General features: G+C 35.4%; 1 protein-coding gene across 1 annotated transcript in view; it reads right to left on the bottom strand.

The window, feature by feature from the left end:
• Positions 1 to 20,822, bottom strand: part of LOC128864622 (uncharacterized) — a 182,421-nt gene that overhangs the window by 73,540 nt on the left and 88,059 nt on the right. The window contains exons 6-7 of the mRNA XM_054104382.1: positions 15,453 to 15,660; positions 7,825 to 7,986 (exon numbers count right to left, since the gene is read on the bottom strand). Coding sequence (XP_053960357.1) covers positions 7,825 to 7,986; positions 15,453 to 15,660 — 370 coding nt within the window. The remainder of the gene's footprint in view (positions 1 to 7,824; positions 7,987 to 15,452; positions 15,661 to 20,822) is intronic.

The following is a 20,822-nucleotide window of genomic DNA, read 5'->3' as shown; positions in this document are numbered from 1 at the left end:
TCTGGGAACTCAACGCCATTCAATTTCCAAACTCGTAGCTGTATTGACCGGTCATTAGAGGATCGACACACACGCGGAAATATGCGGGTTTGGCAGCTAGACGACTAAGGTCTCTGGGTGTTCCTTTCTTCGACAACGTGGGGTGCTCCAACTTCCTAAATCCCATCAACCTTGTATAGAGGATCAACAGCTCTAGTTTGCTGTAGATATCATCAGATCTCGTTATGATATTTAGTGCTACTTAGGAAATGCCAGACTGGTACTTAAACCATTTCACATACCTACCTACACCCTTTTTTAGACGCTCGATGGAGTTTCTATTCCAATTTCTTGATGTTCATTTCATCAAATCATTTGTTTCCTAAATTTGCAGTGGGAACTTTAAAAGAGTAAGCAAACAATTTTGCTAATTTTTTAATTTTTTTGTTGCCTGTTTTCTCTGAAGAATTTGATTCAATTAATTTTTCGTGCTACCAAGAAAAAACGAAAAATAGGTGCAGCCAAACTTAGAAAGTTTACTGAGTTTGTGTAACAAATACCCTCTTTTTGTCGGGATGACGTCTATGAAGAGGAAACTCTCATGAGAATTGTTCTACTATGTAACCTTACAGCTACCCCAAACAGTAGTAAATACCTCTCCACTATCTACCACACTCCTCTCGGATCTGTTAAAACGGTGTAGTATTATCTACACCGTTGGTGGCCGCTTCCAAGTCTGCCAGACGTAAGGGCTTAGACACCGATATCGCTATTCTGGCAAGAGCGGGACTGCGATTGTGTTTCAACGCTCTCCACCTTTTCCTCATTCCTACAGCTGCGACAGATATTATTAGAGGGTATGGGGGTTTCCTATGTGCTCCCATTAGGCAATGCCCGGTGATGATGCCAACCATCGTACTAATGGAAATGCGGTGTAGATTGAGTGAAGTTCTGAAAATATATTTCTTGGACAATTTTACTATGGGTCTTTCCTCACAAAAAAACTTCAAGCAATTAATACAAATTTCAATGAAATGAGCAACGTGTTTTCACCTGCCTCTAAGCTTGACCTCCAATTAGTTTCCCAGTGATACTGGATATTACCGAAATTGGCCTGAAGAATGGTGCATGCCCACAGTGCGTGTGGGAAGAAGAAGGTTAGAATTATAAGCTGGCCTGAGCGTGCGATGGAAACTTTTCAGAGAGCGTCGATTTTCGTAATACAATTGTACAATTTGTAAACGTTTGTCTTTCCATGATGAAATGTCAATGAATAATGGAAAAAGTTATGTATTTAGTTTGACGGTAGTCACGCGAGATCTCTCAAAAAACCTCTATTGAAAAAAGTACCTCCAATCTGATCATCATTTATAAATCCGACTCATTCCGGCAACATAGAATAAATTGTTTTGGGGCATATTCTTCCTTGAAAGAGTAAATTTAAGTTACCACAACGGGTGGAAAATTCCGTCACTCGGGCATAATTTCTAAGGCGTGCATTCCTTGAACAACTTTCTACATACATATGCAGCTGACCTGTGAACTTTAGGGAGCTCGAGGAAAGTGGTTGGTTAAAGTAATATCCCATTTCACTGTCGGTTATTCGATAATTGAGTAATGTGGGAGGTAAAGAGTATCTTCGCACGATCGGTCAATTTTCCATTCTCAGCAAGAGCAAAAAGTATCAGTAGGTATTCACATGACTTGAGCGCTAAACACTTCAATGCAACACTAGTTTACAGGGCCATCTACCAAAGTGGTCCTAGCTGCCTTGCAAATAATATATTCTCAGATCTGTCTATCATCGCCAGCTGGTCTATTTGAGCATAAGTTTCATTAGCTATTTTAAGGTTTCTACGTTAAACATCTTTCTGGCTCTCACTCTCTGCACTTCTTTCAGCACTTCTTTCTCTGTATGAGAAATATGCCTGGTAAGAATTGCTTGTGAAGAAAGGAATTATCCAATCACAACTAATGTCATTAATGTCGCGAGTTTGTTCTAGCAAAATGGTCTCGTTCTTCTCTTCAAAAATCTCAGAGCAGAGGCCAGTGTCGGAAATTTATTCTAGACAAATAGTATCGTTCCTCTCTTCAAAAATCTAAAGGCAGGGGTTAGTTAAGGATTATTCTCAGTAGCATATGCTTTAGAGATCTCTACGCCCGTCTTTCGCTGCATCCGCTCCGGCGTCAGGGGATACATAATAGGTCTATTTATAAGTTCGTGCGGTTTTACAACAGATGGCGTAACTTGATTATTATTCCATCGATCCACATTTCCAAACATTCATTGGAGAGCTACTGTCGTAAGGCACAAACGTCAGTATAAGTTTTTTATTTGAAGCGTAAACAACAATATTTTTACCACACTTGAAAATGTCGAATTTCGTGCCAAATAATGTGTTTTTGCGGGGAATTCTTCTTCATTATTTTAATATGAAGAAAAAAGCAGTCGAAAGTCATCGTATCTTGGTGGAAGTTTATGGTGAGCATGCTCTATCTGAGCGAACGTGCCAGAAGTGGTTTGCACGCTTTAAAAGTGGTGATTTTGGCTTGGAAGACGAAGAACGCGAGGGTGCGCCGCCAAAGTTCATGGATACCGAATTGGAGGAATTGCTCGATCAAGATCCGGCTCAAACGCAAGAAGAGGTTGCAAAAACTTTGGGAGTTGATCAATCAACCATTTCCAAACGTTTAAAAGCCATGGGAATGATCCGAAAGGTAGGCCATTGGGTGCCGTATGAATTGAAGCCAAGAGACGTTGAACGCCGTTTTATGGCATGCGAACAACTGCTTCAACGGCACAAAAGAAAGGGTTTTTTGCATCGAATTGTGACTGGCGATGAACAGTGGGTCCATTACGACAATCCAAAACGTCGGGCAACGTATGGATACCCTGGCCATGCTTCAACATCGACGTCGGAGCAGAATATTCATGGCCTGAAGGTTATGCTGTGTATCTGGTGGGACCAGCTGGGTGTTGTGTATTATGAGCTACTGAAACCGAATGAAACGATTACGGGGGATGTCTACCGACGACAATTGATGCGTTTGAGCCGAGCACTGCGAGAAAAACGGCCGCAATACGCCGATAGACACGACAAAGTTATTTTGCAACATGACAATGCTCGGCCACATGTTGCACAAGTGGTCAAAACATACTTAGAAACGCTCAAATGGGATGTCCTACCCCACCCGCTGTATAGTCCAGACCTTGCGCCATCCGATTACTATCTCTTCCGATCGATGCAACATGGCCTGGCTGACCAGCACTTCCGTAATTACGATGAAGTCAAAAAATGGATCGATTCGTGGATTGCGGCAAAACCGACCGAATTTTTCACAAAGGGAATCCGTGAATTGCCAGAAAGATGGGAAAAAGTAGTAGTAAGCGATGGACAATATTTTGAATATTAAATTTGTAACCATTTTACGTCAATAAAGTTTCAAATTTCGAAAAAAAACCGCACGAACTTATTCATAGTCCTATTATGACAAAAGCCGAACTATTATTTTTCTTCTTAATAGCCGAAGTAACCGCCATTCACGCATATGACTTTGAGAACCTTTGCGCTTTAGAACTGTGACCGGCTCTCCTTGACTGTTTCTCTCTCTTAAGTTGTTGATACTGGAGAGTCAAAGAGCACAAAATTAGTGACTAACGAGCAAGCGAACAAAATATTTACTTCAAAATTTATTAATTTGCAGCTTTAGAGCTTACGAATAAATATTGGCCCAAAATTATGCAACAATTATTGACAACTTTTCACAAACTTAAATGTATGACATCCCGTATCGTATTTCTTCTTCTTCTTCTTCTTCCTATATAATTTGAAGAAGAAATATATTACGCTGAAAAAAAATTTTACTTTTTTGCAATATTTTTTTCAACATTTAACAACCATTTCCACTGCATGGCCACATACCTACATTCATCTTTTCTACCATACTTTCGCGTGAAAAATGGAAAATGCTCATACCATTTTTTCCCGATTCATTGTTGAGTCCATAGTCGCGCAGCTAAATATGCAACGGCACGTTTTGAAAATGATGGAAATGCAATTTCATACAAAAGAGTAGACACAAAAGGGAAGTGTAAGTGTGAAGCAGAAAAATGGAAGAGATTTGGGCACATTTTTAATAATCGCTTAGGCGCTGGGTGAATGTGACGGGCGTTAGACATTTGAAAGTGCTTCCGATGCCTAAAAGTAGGCACAATTTTGCTGTAAGCTAAAGTAGGAAGCAAAGTCGTCGTTAAAGGGGGGGTTGATATTTAAATAAAATTAATTGAGGGCAGATATTTGTTCCGACAAATTTGCCGATTAAAGTGAAGAAAGGCAATTACCTAAAATGATCTTGTTTACGATAGTTGATTTATTGAAGCAGACTGAAAAAGAGTGAACATTTGAGGTGCATATGAAAAACGAAATAGAACGAAGAGGAGATGAGGATAACGCAAACAGTTATGGGAAGTGTTGCCACGTATTTAGATTTCCAATAAATCCCATAGACCTTATGCAGCTTTTAAAGATATACGATTTTATTTCTACTCCTTACAGATCAACGAGTCTTTTAGCGATCTGAACTCTGTGTATTCAACCTTATTTTCATTTGCACCGCCATCGATACCTGATCAATGCCGATGACTTCAGGTTCCTAGAGGAAAATCAGCTTAATATCACTTGCAAAATTTATGAATTTGAAAATGATTAATTGAAAGCGACCCAACAAAAACTTTTTTTTAAGTCTGCCAACCATACATATCCCCATTGAATTTACTCTATGGAGCTAGGAAAAAATAGTTGATTTATGGTATACTATGTAGTTTTTGGAAATCCATCCGTAAAAACCCCTCATCGTATGTGATAGAGAAACTCAATAAGGATTATTTTGGTCCAACCAATAAATTGAGTTTTACTAATCGAGCCGATAACCTATTCCTAATGTAAAACACTCTTTAACTCTTATAGTTTTTCCAATTGCCGGACAAAGGTTATTTGACTAATTCCAAAAGTACTGCAAGGTTTGAGTAAATATCCACTATTTTCTCACCTCATTTTATTAACCAAGGTGAGTAATGCTAGTGAAAAAAACCATCTACTTCTTATTTGTATTACCTTAATTAATTTTGGAGTTAATCGGCCAGAAGGTTTTTCAGGTTTCTCATGGAAAGAAAATGCATTTAAGGGCGAGATAAAATGAATTGTATATTAATTAAGAGGTTAGTTGAGAAAACGATCCTCTTTCTTTCCGTGTTCCGCTAACTACATTACACTGCCTCAAGGTTGCATGGTGAAAAAATTCAGAGGTGCGGCCTCCATCAGAAAGTTAATCAACTCTCAGCTATCTTAAGGTTGTAAGTTGATTGGCTGACGTAACAGGGGTCATAGTAACGCTTTGTTTACAAAAAAACTGAGATTGTGATGGTGATATAGGAAAAAAATCAACGCAGCCTATCCACAAATTACTTCGTTCCCATCTGGACAAGGACTAATTGGAAGCGTCTGTGAATACATGTGAAATGAGTGCACAAAATTCTGCTACCGAGTGCCCAGTGACGTGGCAGTGGAAGTCATGGAGAAAAGATTTTTAGAGGTGTGCTACGTAGCAGACTGTTAATCAACTCTGAGTGAATTTGGCAGAATCAGTTGATGGGCTGATGACTCCTAGGTCACGAAACGGTTTTTTGTGAATAAAACTGCGCTTGTGTTAGTGATATACGAAAAAAATCAACCAGTGACAACATTTCGTTGCCTTCTGAACAACGACTCGTTGGACGAGTGTGTGAATACATATGACGTAGTAGCCAAAGTTCCCCTCACAATTTTTATTTCACCATAGCTAAATAGCAAACCTGGCAATCTACCACCCTTGAATGGAAGTAGCTCTCACAATTTTGTATTTCACCGCCCTCTGCTTCGACTAGGAACGACACTAAATTCTAACGTTATATTAATTTTTTTTTTGTATTCAATTTAATGTCCAGAAAATAAAAGAATTAAAAAATATGCAAGTTTTCTCTAAATCTGATGCCGGGATATCAATTCAATATTTAAGAAAGTACGGAAAATTTGGCTGTCTTGAAAGGTTTCGTGAAATAGTGCAAGGTTTTATCTACATAAGTGACTTGGACAGTCAAAAGAGACGTTTCGTTCGAAAAAATTGTTTCACACTCTTTTAGCGTTTCTGATGGAAATGAATTTTAAAGTAAAACTGCGAATACAAGTGCGCTGAAACAAGGAGGAATGTCCTTTGTAACCTAGTAATACTTTTCTAACTCTAAGCGATTTTTATTCTAGCTTTGCGTCTATTACCAAAGGCCTTTATAGTTTAACTACATAGAAGTTTATGTGCTTCAAGCTCTAAGATGTGACAAAAAATATACTCGAAAGCATAATCACTCTCAAACAGCAAACTCAGCAAACTGGCCAATAGATAGACTTAATCGGTGCACCAGCAATTTCAACAATAAATACATTATACATTTTTTTTTCGTCTACATACATTTTGCAAAATAAAACAATTTCAACTACTTTTGTGCAATTGTTCTTACATGAAGTCGTTCGTGTAAATAATGACAATCATTTTGAACCCAGAATCATTAAAATCGGTTCATTTTTGACTAAGTTATGAGCATTTAAAAAAAAATGTTCTTATATAATGAAAAAAAAAAAATCGATTATGAGCCGAAGAACAAAATTGCCGATAAATCTTGAAAAAAATTTTTTTCGGGCGAACAAAAAAATACGTATCTCATTATTTTGACCAGAGAGCAACATATTTGAGTTACATCGAAGTTATGGGACTAAGTTATGGACATTTAAAAAAAAATTTTCTTATATAATTTAAAAAAAAAATCGATTTTGAGCCGAAGAACAAAATTGCCGATAAATCTTGAAAAAAATTTTTTTCGGGCGAACAAAAAAATACGTATCTCATTATTTTGACCAGAGAGCAACATATTTGAGTTACATCGAAGTTATGGGACTAAGTTATGGGCATTTAAAAAAAAATTTTCTTATATAATTAAAAAAAAAAATCGATTTTGAGCCGAAGAACAAAATTGCCGATAAATCTTGAAAAAAAAATTTTTCGGGCGAACAAAAAAATACGTATCTCATTATTTTGACCAGAGAGCAACATATTTGAGTTACATCGAAGTTATGGGACTAAGTTATGGGCATTTAAAAAAAAATTTTCTTATATAATTAAAAAAAAAATCGATTTTGAGCCGAAGAACAAAATTACCGATAAATCTTGAAAAAAAAATTTTTCGGGCGAACAAAAAAATACGTGTCTCATTATTTTGACCAGAGAGCAACATATTTCAGTTACATCGAAATCGAAGAACATGACCCGAATAGCCCGGTTGAATTGAAATGGAAAGCATCTAGAGATAATTTAAAGGTTATTTAAAAAGATTAAACTACACCTGTTTTTACCATTAGTTTTACCACAACTAACAGCGAAATTACAACATTTCTATGAAGAGCAGATTAAAACCCCTTTCGCCCCGCGTGGCAAAAATTTCATTGGCGCTACTGTACTGTTAAATGCATAACCGCACTTACATACATACCTACACTTACACATACACATACAAGACGAATAGTATTGTTGCCATATAAAAGATGAAAAGTATTAGAAGCGCACTCTTAAGTGAAACTCTCATCAAGACGTCTAAAATGTGGTAGTGATTTTCATTTTGAATTCGTATTTCAGGCGAATAAAGCCGTGCGCTGAATGAAGTTGCATTTTCTGACAGCTCACTCAAATTTCAGTTACGGATACAAGTGCCGAGTATAATAAAATCAAATTAAGTATTATAAAATGGATGAAATCACTTACCCAGTGGCGTTTGTGGCTGACTGCGTTCACCAAATTTTCCATTAATGACGCGCTCTACTTCATCGCGCTGCAATGGATACTCGGCATTCTCTTGTGGTGTTGCACCCACGGCGATGGCGCCACCAGCGAAATCTTCGTCGGTGAAATTGCCAACAACTGAAGCTGGAAATAGAAGAGATTAGTAGCGATAATTTAATACAGAAATTTAAAATGAAATTAAAACTGAGATGTGATAATTTATTTGGTAGAAATCTCGTCTGGTTTGGGTGAGATTTAAATGTGGATGCTATTTTAGGTCCCACACGAGTATTTCCTCCCTGGAAAAAATTTTTTTATACAACTTTTGGAGAGCATTTAAAACCCTTCACTGCTCTTTCTGAGAACTTTCAAAAGGAAGGGTCGAAAAGACCTACTAAGTTGGAAATTAAAGTAGTTAATATGTTCCGCTCTATGCCCGACTAGCAGCGATTGTTTTTATAGTAGCCCGTTAGTTCTTCCTAGGAATGTCATTTACCAGTATATACTCGTGTTATAAAGGAATAAAAAAAAAACCAAATTAAAAACATAAAAATAAAAACAAAAATAGAATGAAAAAAAAAAATTCCATTAAAGGAAAAAAGGCGCCTAAATTTTATTCTAAGTCTTTAAACATAGAAATTACGTTCGAAAATAATTTATGTATAATATTTAGAGTATTCGAGACTACTGTAAAAAAAATGTTGATGAGGTGTAAAAAAATCGTTTTAGATTCTGACTGAAATGCGTTGATTTTTACTTAATACAACTTTTACCAACAAAAATTTTCGTACAGGGTTGCCATATATTTTTTTAATACACAATTTTTTAATATAAAAAAAATTACTTAATAAGTTGAAGTTGAAAAAATTATATTGAATTAAAATTATATTTTTATATAAATTATAAAAATTAGAAAAATTCGGAATCATTAGAAAGTTAAAAAAAAAAAAATTAAGCCTTATGAGTTTCAACAAGTATCTCTTGCTACTATAATTCAGATGAAATTTTGTATTCGATAGCCTCATTGATATTTTTATTCATATTCATAAATATTTACAAGGTGGCGCAAAATTAATCACCTCTAGCTCTTCCTAAAAATCTCATCTAACAGTATCAAGGAATAAAAAGAAAAAAAAATAAACACAATTTTCTATCAAAGAAAAAATGCGTGCTATATTTCACTCCAAGTCTTTAAAGATAGAAATTACATTCGCAAACAAATTTTGTATAATATTTCATGTACTCGAAACCACTGTAAACATTTTTTTGCTGAAGAGTACGAAATTATTTTTAGATTCTAATTTAAATGCGTTAATTTTTATTTAATAAAACTTGTATAAAGAAATATTTGTGTATAGGGTTGCCATATCATTTTATTTAATGTACAAGTTTTTTAACATACTCCATGAGGTAGAATTGGAAGAGGCAAAACTGCTTTTACGAGGCAAAGCGTCTGATTTATTCAGAGTTGAAACAGGAGTAAAGACGGGAGAGACGCGTCGTCTACGCTTGTGTTAAACCAGATTCTAGACTATTGTAATTAAAGACGTTGAACCATCAGAGACTATATTTAACAAAGCTTCACAAATATGTTTCTTTGCTGATGACCTGGCACTCTAAATAAAAGTATAATTCTCTAAATTAAAGCAATCCGAAAAACCTTGCAAGACTTAACCAGTTGAGGAAAATGCCAGACCTTACCATTAGATATCATTAATTTGCATGCGTGGATCAAATGAAACGACTGCTTGGTAAAACGGGGGATACAACGATTACTATCCCAGACCGTGTGCAGGCTGTAAACAGAATATATTTTGCCCAAGATCAATTATCAAAAGGCAAGATCTTGAGCAACAAAAACCATATATATCTAAATTTAAATTTATAAATATAAAAATTTTTTAAAATAATCTACAAACTTTCCGCCAGATTACAAATTTTAAAATAATCTGCAAACTTTTCGTCACAGTGACATCGTTTTTAATTACAATTCGTAAACAATATTTTGCTATGCAGCTGTTGTTGTCCAAGTAGTTGAGCATTTCCTGTGTCCGGACACCCCTATTGGAGTAATTTGAAGCCAATGACCAAGCAACTCCAGTTCCTCTCTACCATGTGAAACTAACTAGTTTGGATAAAATGTAATTGGAATCAAAGGCCTTGATAGCTGCGTGACTGTCTGAAAATATAGCTACTCTTGCACCAATTTCTTCGTAGTGTTTCAGTGATTTGCAAGCTTCCCTGATTGCTAACAGTTCTGCCTAGAACTCGCTGGCATAATCAGAAAGCAGAATTGATTTGGATAAGTTCAGCGGTTCCGAATAGAGGACAGCTCCCACACCACAGTTCATCTTCGGACCGTCAGTGTAGATTTCAGTGTAGAATCTACGAATTACCTTCCCTTTCCTACATTCGGCTCTCGGTGGAAAACGTACCGTAAAATCGTTCCTGAAGTTGAGGTCGGGGATTGTGAAGTTTGATTTGTTTTTGAGCAGTGAGGGTCCTTGTAGAAGGATGTTGCTGTGACCGTACAATCTGAAGTAACTAGATGCTGCGGAGTGGAATGGTAAACGAGTTTTCGACTCCTTCCACATAGCGTAAACAATATTAAGGGGGGCCTCTACTGTAAAACTTAAAAAAAATCGATTTTTTACTTTTTGTTGAAACATACTCAGAAACAACTCCAGAATGTTCCATGAAAATCTTAAAAAGAAATCTTGAATAGTTTTCAAGTTATAAAAGTTTTAGCAAAGCAGGTATAAACTGAGCGCTCGAGCGGTTTACGGTCATATGCGCTTGATAATGCGCTTGTTTAAGCGTGTTTTTCTCGAAACCACGTTTTCAAAATTGCCCACATCACAGCTCCGTGAAAAATTAACATATCAAGCTCAAACTTTGATAGTATATTTTTAACAATATTTACTAGTTTTTAAAGCTATGGTGGGAAAAAATTTATTATTTATAACCCCTTTTTTAATAACAAAATGACAACAAAAAAATGTCGATTTTTTAAAAAACTTCAAAAATTTTACAAAAAAATTTTTTTTTTGCAAGTAATAGGCTTAACAACTAAAAATAATGATATATAATAAAAAAAAATTGGTTTTTTTCATTTCAGATTTTTTTTAAATGCGCGACAGTGTGGGCAGATTTCAAAAGGCGTTTCGGGGGAGCGGCTGTACAGCTGCCATTTTGAAATGAAAATAAATTTAAAAATTTTTTTGTATACTCAAGACCTGTGTTTATGTAACCCTAAACTTTTTTTTACTAATTAATATAAATTAATACAAGTATGAAAACAAAATCCATGAAAATTTGATTTTTACAGTAGAATCCCCCTTTAATGCCCGTAAGAAACAGAAGCGTAGTGAATTCCATTTGCACAAGTGCTATGTAAACCTAATTATGCCACTACTGCAACAGCTTGTGAAAATTCGTGTAAAAATAGCTAGCATTTCGATTGTGGAATTATTTGGCACTCAGATCTTTTTACCCCTTCCGTTTTCATCTTTCATTTTCATGTCGGCTGTCGGTAGGTCAACAACAAAAAACAAAAAAAAAAAAACAACAAAAAAAAACAAAACGAATTCAATCATTTTCTTGAATATTCAATTCAATTTGCAATTTCAATCCAAATTGAACAAAAACTGCATTGCCAAACATCTTTCGAGATTGAATTCTTTGGCTCTTTGCCTCGCAAGTCCTCAACCTGATATTTGTTGATTTTTCATATTTTCAGCTGCACAGCACATTGAAATGCACTGAATTTGGCATTTGGCAAAACTTTTCATTCACACAAGCCCAATACACGCATACATACATGCACACACACTTTCCCCTTTAATCCTTGCCTAATCCCTTCTAATTGAAATGCATCGTTTTTGTTCGACTGCATATCGTTTTGATGGATTTTTAGTTTAATTTTATTTTCAAAAATCTTTACTGTATTTTTTCGCTCGCTCTCTCACTGTAATTCACATTTCATTTCAATGAATGCTGTTTGAATGAGTTTCCGTTTATATGCACGTAATATTGCCAGTGCCTTTGTAAAAGGCGTAAATTTTGCAATTAAAAGCAGATCAATCGAAATGAGCACAGTCAGTTTGCTGTTTTCTTATGCAAAGCCAACAACAGGAAAAAAGGCTTGAGCTGATCAAATTGAGAAAGTGTATAAAATGAAAAAAGTGAGCAGAGTAAATGTGCATTTTACTTGTATGTACTTGTGGATATTAATGCTGGCGGCCTTGAGCACTTAATGCATGCCGAGCACCGGCGTACTTGGGCGGAGTAATTTAATGGCAGTGTGCACTTGCAGAATTGCTAAATTTTGCACTCACAGTGAAAGTACAATTAAAATTCTACTCATTAACTCGATACAAAAAAAAAAAAAATTAATGTACACACATACCAGCATACAATCGAATGAGATTGTGCAACAAGATGTTGTTTAAAAAATTGAAATGACATTTCACTTCAAATTTTATATGGAATACAGAAATAAATAAAATAAGGTAGATCAGAATAAAATAAAAAATTATAATAAAAATAAAAAAAGGAAAATAAAAAAAGGACAATAAAACAATAAAGTAAGACAAACTGAAATTAAACTGAAACTAAACTTAAAATAAAATTAATTAAATTAAAAGCAAAAAAATAGACTAAAGAAAATAGAATGATATTAAATAAAACCTATTAAAGAAGAAAAAGAATAAATAAAAAAATTTATTAATTCAAAAAAAGATAAAAAAATTAAAAAAAAAACTTTTTTAATAAAAAACAAGCTTAAATTAATAAAATAAAAGAAAATAAAAATGTATTAAAGAAAATAAATTAATAAAAAAAAACAGAATAATGTGAATAAAATCTAATCAAAAATAATAAATAAATAATCAAAATCATTAAATACAATAAAAAATCAATTAAAGAAAAAAAAAATAATAAAAAAAAAAAATAGAATAATGTGAACTAAATTCTAATACAGCAAACCTAAAAAAATATGAATAAAAAGTAAATTAACTCAAATTAACTAAATAAAAAATAAAAATAAATTCAAGAAAATAAATATGTAAAAAATTATTGAAACATAGAGTTATATTTAATAAATTCTAATAAAATAAAATAAATGAAAAAATAAAAATAAAAAATGAAAAATATAATAAATCAAAAAGTATAAAAAATTAAAAAGATTAATCTTTTTTATCAAAATCAAAAATAAAATACAATATAAATGAATTACAGAAAGTATAATAAATTAATACAATAAAAAAAGAATAATGTGAAATAAGATTTAATAAAGAAAACAATATTATAAAATAAATAAAAAATAGAAATAAAACATAAAAAAAATAGATTAATTAAAAAAGAAATAAGCTTGAATGGGCATTTCTGTTCTTCGTATGTCGTGAATGATAAACACGCGCACCCTAGCCAAAAATCTATCTGCGGCTACCTGGTAGGCGTCTGTTCCTCAGTGCGGTGGCTTTCTCTCGAAAACTGTCTGGAGAGACAAAATTTTCATTTACCGGTTAAAAAAATAAGAAAAAAAAAATACCAGTCTAACGGTTAGACGCGATAGAAGTGAAACCTTCCGTAAAACAAACAGGCGCGCACACATACGTACTAGCATGCATACAAACATACATACGTATGACGCTTGAACTAAATACCAAAGCAAGTAATAGGCAGTGTAGTATACATACTACAATGCTCACTATACTAGCGTGGCTCAGCAGTACGCAGCCACACACATATACGTATGTCAACATATACCGCTTCGTAGCCAAGAGGGGGGAGGCTACGAAGCACCGCACAAAGAGGAGACGGAGAATAGGGAACGCTGTATAACTGTGTTCTATCTCATTCTCTCGCAGGCTATATACATACTATAAGATCTATATGTATGTCTCTTTTTAGTGTCGCTTTTTCGTTTCGACGAGTCTCAAATCACTTCCAACGATTCTAAAGAAGTTTTCACTTCAAAAACAGAGAATCATAGAGGTTGTGGAGGCAAAGAAAAATTTAAACCGAGCGGGGATATTTGCTCAACCGTCTGCAGCAGCTGCGTTGGCTTTACTCAAAGAAGAGAGGAGTCGCCAGCAGCGATAAAATAAACTGGTGGCAATATGAACAAAAATAAAATATTCATTTGATCATTAAAATAGAAATAGATGCGACACAAAAAGAACTTAGTGGTTTTATTAAAAATGCTGATTACGTTATCGAAGTTAAATCAATAACCACTTTGTTTTCCACGATTTGCAATGACTTTTTGTATTCGATTACAATTGATAGTGCTACTGCAGATTTCTGTGGTAGTGGAATGGCATAGTTCTTTGATTTTCTGCCGTAAATCCATATAATTTTTCAATGTTTCCGTCCCGATTCGCTTCTTTAAATCTCCGCAAAAGTTTGCAATGTCGTTTAGGTCCGGTGACTGGCTTGGCCAATCAACAACTTTAATATTATTTTATAAAAACCATTCACGTACTAATATTGAGGAGTTCTTTGTGGCATTATCTTGCATAAAAAACCACCGAAGTGACATATTCTCTTTAGCAAATGGTAGCATCACATCTTGAAGTATGCCCTTGTAAATAAATTTGTCCATTTTATTGGTTATGAGGGAATACGTCGTATTCCATACCAAGAGGAGCAATCCCAAATCATTATGTTACCGCCACCATGTTTGACTGACTGTTTTTTTTTTTGAGAATTGCAGTGAGAGCTCTAGGGCTTTTGGACGTCTGTCATATCGCTCAGCATAATTTGCCAATAAATTTATTTTTGTTTCATCGCTCCAAAATATGTTATACCATTTTTTCATACTCTCTGTTCCACATCGTGCCTTGTGCCGTTGAGCAAAGCTTTTCCACTTCCTTAAATTTGCTGTTTTCAACAGAGGAACTTTATGAGTTTACCGGCCTGGTAGGTTCTCGTTGTCAATCGACGCCCTACAGTTCTCGCTGATGCTACGTGGTTGAATTCAGTTGTAATAGCTGAATTGGCAAGAAACTTAATTAAATTATCAGCAGTAGTTTTCTTTTTGCCACCACGTCGCCCAATGGGGATTTTTCGATCAATTTGGTTCAACAATCCTAGAGAAGGCAACTTTCGACCGATTTTAATAGTTGTTTTTTAATGCTCGTAAATGATTTTGGAAGAGGTTTTATCGCTGCTTGGCTGTCTGCATAAATGGCGGCATTCCTAGTGGATAGTACTCTCGTGTGTATCGCTCTAAGTCAAGCATAATCAAGTCAAGTATAAATCAGATAACTAATTATTTTTTATTACTATTAAAAAGTTTAAAAGAAAAGAAAGATCTTTTCAAAAAATTGCTGGAATAGGCAGACAGAGCTCTGATTTTTATATCGCCTTACTTGTTATATTGCCATATCGGTAGAGCAGCTCATTGCTGGTAATAGTAATAAAAATAGCTCACTGATTTTTAACTTTCGAGTATAACCTTTCACAAAATCTTTCTTTTTTATTTAATAAAAAGGTTATTTCAAAACAAAATTGCATGATTAATTTTGCGCCACCTTGTACAATTATTTCCTCTCTCTCTTCAAATACTTATAGACACATGTAGGTATCAAACTTCTTGTACTTACTTGATATGAAGGTGATTTCGCTCAGCATTATCCAACGCGCCGCAAAATACAAATGAATTTGTAAGTATTTGCCGAGGCGATGATGTAATTTGATTGTCACATCCCGGGCATGATCTAGCACCGTGTCGGGCATATACGAGAATTGCACCGGTTCACCGGCATACTGACGTCCTCCAATGCTGAAGAAGACCTTTGCGTGCACGAAAACCTGTAACGAAATTAAGATATGGTAAAAATTCATAGAAAAATGCGCCAATTAAACTAAGGGTATTATAGTTTTAAGCCAGGTTTATGTGGTCTATTTAAAGGTAATTTGAAGGTAAAGGTATCGGAATTTACTGTAATAAAATAGTAGAAGCAAGGAGATCGAGTGATATCCGATATAGCCAGAACTTATTACCTGGGGCTTTAAAAAAATCGCGCTTATAAATATTTTCAAGATTTCGCTGTGGCTTATTTATTTTTTTACTTCCTACAACTGCAATGAAGTGAAAAAATGCAAGAAAAACCTTTTCCACTTTTCCATTTTTTTGGCTTTTTCTTTCCATTTCCTATTCAGTTTTCTACAAAAGCTTTTCATTTCACAAAATTTTACGTAAACAGATATGGGTTTTCAGTACAATCCACTGATCATTGTTATTCTCATTTTGGAGTAGAAAATGCACTGAGCTGTTTTGATACATAAAATCACAATGAAATAAATACAAGTCATGCCAACCCAAGAATGATAGATTACATGGTTTTGCTATTTGAAGCAGAAGTATGAGAGTAACTTCGGCTGTCACGTCATCGAGGATTCGGCTGCAGAATTCTGCCCACTCATTTCCCAAGTATTCTTACGCTCTTCCAATCAGTCGGTGTTCAGACAGCAGCGAAGTAATTTGAGTATAGGCTGCGCTGACTTTTTTCTTATATTACGAACATAATCTCAGTTTTGTCGTAAACAAGCCATTGTCATAACCACCCTGGTTACGTCAGCCAATCAGCTGATATCTTCAACCACACTTTTTGAATTATCCCCACAGAGATTCAAACCATTAAAAATATGGTAGTGCCATTTCAAAATAAATAAATCAAGTAATAAAATAAATTATATTTTTATTTAGTAGTGCTAGTAGTACGTGGGAGGCAATTTGAAAGCCGCTGACTGACGATTTCTGCCGAAGAATTCGGGGGAAAACAGAGTAATTACAAAAAAGTGCGTGTACCCATAACAGAAGTAAAACTTTCAAGGCAGACAAAGAAAGAGGGAGAGACCCGAGAGAGAATGAGAGAGAGAGAGAGAAAGAATATATATATAAATAAATTCCCAACATTTGCAGAGAATACAATTAGACAAAATTTACAAAAAACCGAGAAGGGTCGATCGGTGTAGGTAAACGCCGGACACAAACCGCGGCAACAACGCGCACTACTCCGAGCGTTTATCACCCGCACAAACGTAGCGATTCCAGGACCGCAGCAACGGCACAAATTACCGCAATGCAATGCCAATAAATCCGATGCCGGAATGGATAGACTTTATAGTATGCACAAGCACTAGCCAGGAAACGGAAATAAGCGCTAAAAAGTAGGCACAAAAAAAACACCCAAACAACTGGGACCAAAAAGCGCCTCAAACAGTAGGCACCAAGGAAATATAACGCCAAAAAGTAGGCACCAAAAATATATTTCCTACAAGTTTACACCAACAAATAAGCGCCAAAAAGTAGGCAGTGTTATTTCTCACTGGAAGTTAGCAACCACAAGAAAAAACTCAGAAAAAATAGCCTAAAGTGTATCTAAGATATATATAGTATAAGGTATAGCTCTCTCTCTACCTTTCCACTACGTTATATCCTTTTTCTCTCTCGCGGAACGAAAATGCCATAAACGTTGCATGGCCTTGAAATTTTACTCTCCATTCTCGCTCGTCCATCGACGCCTAAGAAATTTCACTTCAAAAAAAAATATTGGCGCATACACTTTTGGTAGGTGTTTGGCCGAGCTCCTGCTCCTATTTGTGGCGTGTGTCTAATGTTGTTCAACAAATGGAGACACCTAAAGTTTTGAACCGACTCCGAACGGCAAATGGTTTTATATGAAGAGTTGTTTAAGGCAGAAATACACTCGGAGGTTTGCCATTGCCTGTCGAGGGGGAAACTGACCAGATTTAAAAGTTATTATTATATTTAGTGTCAGCTCATAGTTTCAGAGCGATATTGAGAAGGCGGAGATGCTCGCCACACAATTAAAGAAAACATTTCAAATACAACAAAATATACAAAACATCAACTCAACTATATCATATCAAGAATCTGTTGAAACAGAACATTTCACTGTAGAAGAAATTGCAGTTGAAATATCAAAATTAACTAACAAACTACTGAGAAAAGCTCTAAACAAAATTACTTCAATCATGAACGCGTGCATCGAGTTCCAGTACATTCCATGGCAATGGAAAGTTTTGGAGGTAATAATGATACCCAAGCCTGACAAAAGCGCCAACGAAGTGCCTTCTCACCAATTAGCGGCAGGCGTTCCGCAAGGCAGTATACTCGGACCAATTCTATTCCTATTGTACTCATCCGACCTTTCCGTACCAAATACATGTAAAGTAGCTACGTTTGCTGACGAGATGTGTATATAAACCGTTGCTTCAACCGAATACGAGTCCAATGCAAAGTTGGAAGATTCTCTCGACGATTTTGTCAGGTGGGCTGAGAAATGGGGAATAAAATTAAATGACTCAAAATCTGTTTATGTGGATTTCACAAGCAAAAAAATATCACAAATACCCGCCAAATACCTGGGAATGTCCCTGGATGGTAATCTCAGGTGGAAAGAACATGTTAAAATAAAAGCTGCAGAGTTGAATCTGAAATTTTACAAACTTTATTGGCTAATTGGCAGAAATCAAACCTGTCAATACAAACCAAAGTTCTTAGGCCCGGCACTCGAAGTGTAACCAACTTCAGATCGCTTGCGTAGCTAATCAACAGTCTGTTAGTTGGCTAAATGACAGTCCGAAAAAAGAAAATCAATAATGGATTTCAAACGTAAAAGTGTGATTGCATTATCTTTGGCTGGAAAATCACAACCAGCGATTGTTCGTGAGCTCGAGTGCCTTGAAGTAAATACATTTTTTGTTTGTCACACCACTACTCGTTACAATGATACTGGTAGTATCGCGAAACGTAATGGAGGTGGTCATCAAAAGACTGTAACGTCACATAAAATGGTTCAAAAAGTGTAGAAGCGACTTGAACCACGGTATACTGAAAAATTATCTCACAGTCAAGCCTTACAAGATTCATAATCTCACACCAAAGCAGCAACAAGTAAGACTCGAGAAAAAAAAAGGAGTTGATTCACTTGACCGGAAGCGGTCAATTTACGCACTTGGTTTTTTCTAACGAAAAATTTTTCAAATTGAGCAAATTGTTAAGCCCCAAAACGATAGGGTTTATTTGACCGACCGTTCATACGTGAATTTGAGAAATCGATTGGCCACCAGCAGGCAACACCCGCCACAGGTAGATGTTTGGGCCGCTGTAACCGCAGATGGGCTCTCTTTAATCGTTTTCATCGAGTCTGGCGTCAAGGCAAATGCGAAAATGTGAAATATTATCGGGAAAATATTCTGGAGGTTGCTTTGAAGCCGTGGGCAGACAAACATTTCGGTTGCAGACCATGGACGTTTTAACAGTACTCGACACCATCTCGAGTGAACCAAGAATGGCTAAAAAACAACGTTTCGAACTTCATAACGTCCACACAATGGCTCTCAAATTCACCAGACGCGAATCCGATGGATTATTCTCTTTGGGCCATTTTGTAGAGCAAGGTCCGAACTAAAAGATTCACTAGTCTCGTGTCGCTGAAAAAAGCAAAACGAATAGTCCGCGAGTGAGCCAAAATACCTGCAAGTCACATTCAGGCAGCTTGCGATTCGTTTCTGGACCATCTCAAGGCCATAGTCAAGGCAAAATGGGGCCATATCGAGCAAAAGTAAATTGATTCTTAATTTTGGTTTGAATTGTATAAAAGAAATTTTCTAAATTAAATTTATGGCCTTGGTTTAATGAGTGTGTAATCAAGCACTAAAAACTATTTGGGCATACCGCTTTCAGCTATGGGGTTGAACCACCAAAACAAACATTGATATCATACAACGATTCCAGAACAAGGTTATCAAAACCATTTTAAATAAGCTCTGGAACATACGCAACGAGGATTTGCTTAGAGACCGAGAGTAAAAATGGTTTCCGAAACAATTGGTCTATATGCTTCTAATTTAAACAATTTTTGAACGCATACTACAAGGTGGCACAAAATTAATCACCCAATCAGAAGATTTATAATTTTTGCAAATGGCGTCGTACCTCAATCATATTTGACACTTGTGAGCTAAACAGCAGCAGTATACAAGCAGACAAGCAATGGTGGTGCGTACAGGTCCAAGTAAAGATTTTCAACATTTAAAATAACTTTTTTTTAAATTTGTTAGTTATTCAGAAACAAAATGGATGATTAATTTTGTGCCACCTTGTATATTTATTTTAGTGCCATAGGCTTTATGAATTATATTGCATTTTTATTATTTAGGTATTTCACTTACATTATTTGGGTGAAGACGATTTTTACGCCTAAGTGTATGAAATGCCTATTTGGACTGACGTTGGTTCCTCCCCAACTCTAAATCATTAATCAATTATTATTTTTCTGGAAGTATCTCTATTGGTGTGTAAGGCACTTTGCTGTTGTTGACCAATTTTTGCTCGAAATAAAATAATAAACAAATAACCTGGCTTACTCAAGAGTGAAAAAGCAACGCCCTTCACATAGGAATTAAGTGAATATAATGAAGCTAAATATTTTTGGAAAATTTTACAAAATAACAAAATTTATTACAAACAAAAATAAAACAAATTAAGATCATCTAAGCTGCAAGCCAGTCTTAAATTTCGGCATAATCACAATATACTCAGTATTTGTCATAGTTTCTTATGCTTCATTTAAAGGGTTTTCCAAAAAGAGCGAGTCAGAGATGAAATTAAATAAAATGAGCTCTGTGTGAGGTATTAACAAAATTATGTTTTTATTTGAAATGTGAATATATGCCATTCTATGTAGGATATGTCATCGTTTGGCTACATTTTCTAAGACTCTACTGTGTAGATCCGGCAGAATTTGAGCAATGCAGTGGGTTATCTTCACTTTAAGCGCTTCGGGCCACATACAATTTATTTATAAGCTGATATAGTTCTGCTCAAAAAACTCCACGAAAAAGGTCTAGCGGGGCACAATCACATGATTTTGGTGACTAATTCACGTCATAGCCGCACGAGATAAACATAACGTCGAGTCGCTCATGCAGAGTTTCCATAG

The sequence above is a fragment of the Anastrepha ludens genome, chromosome 5, assembly GCF_028408465.1.
Source record: "Anastrepha ludens isolate Willacy chromosome 5, idAnaLude1.1, whole genome shotgun sequence".
Taxonomy (NCBI): domain Eukaryota; kingdom Metazoa; phylum Arthropoda; class Insecta; order Diptera; family Tephritidae; genus Anastrepha; species Anastrepha ludens.
The sequence above is the reverse complement of the archived record's forward strand: the minus strand, read 5'-3'. Positions and strand labels throughout refer to the sequence as shown.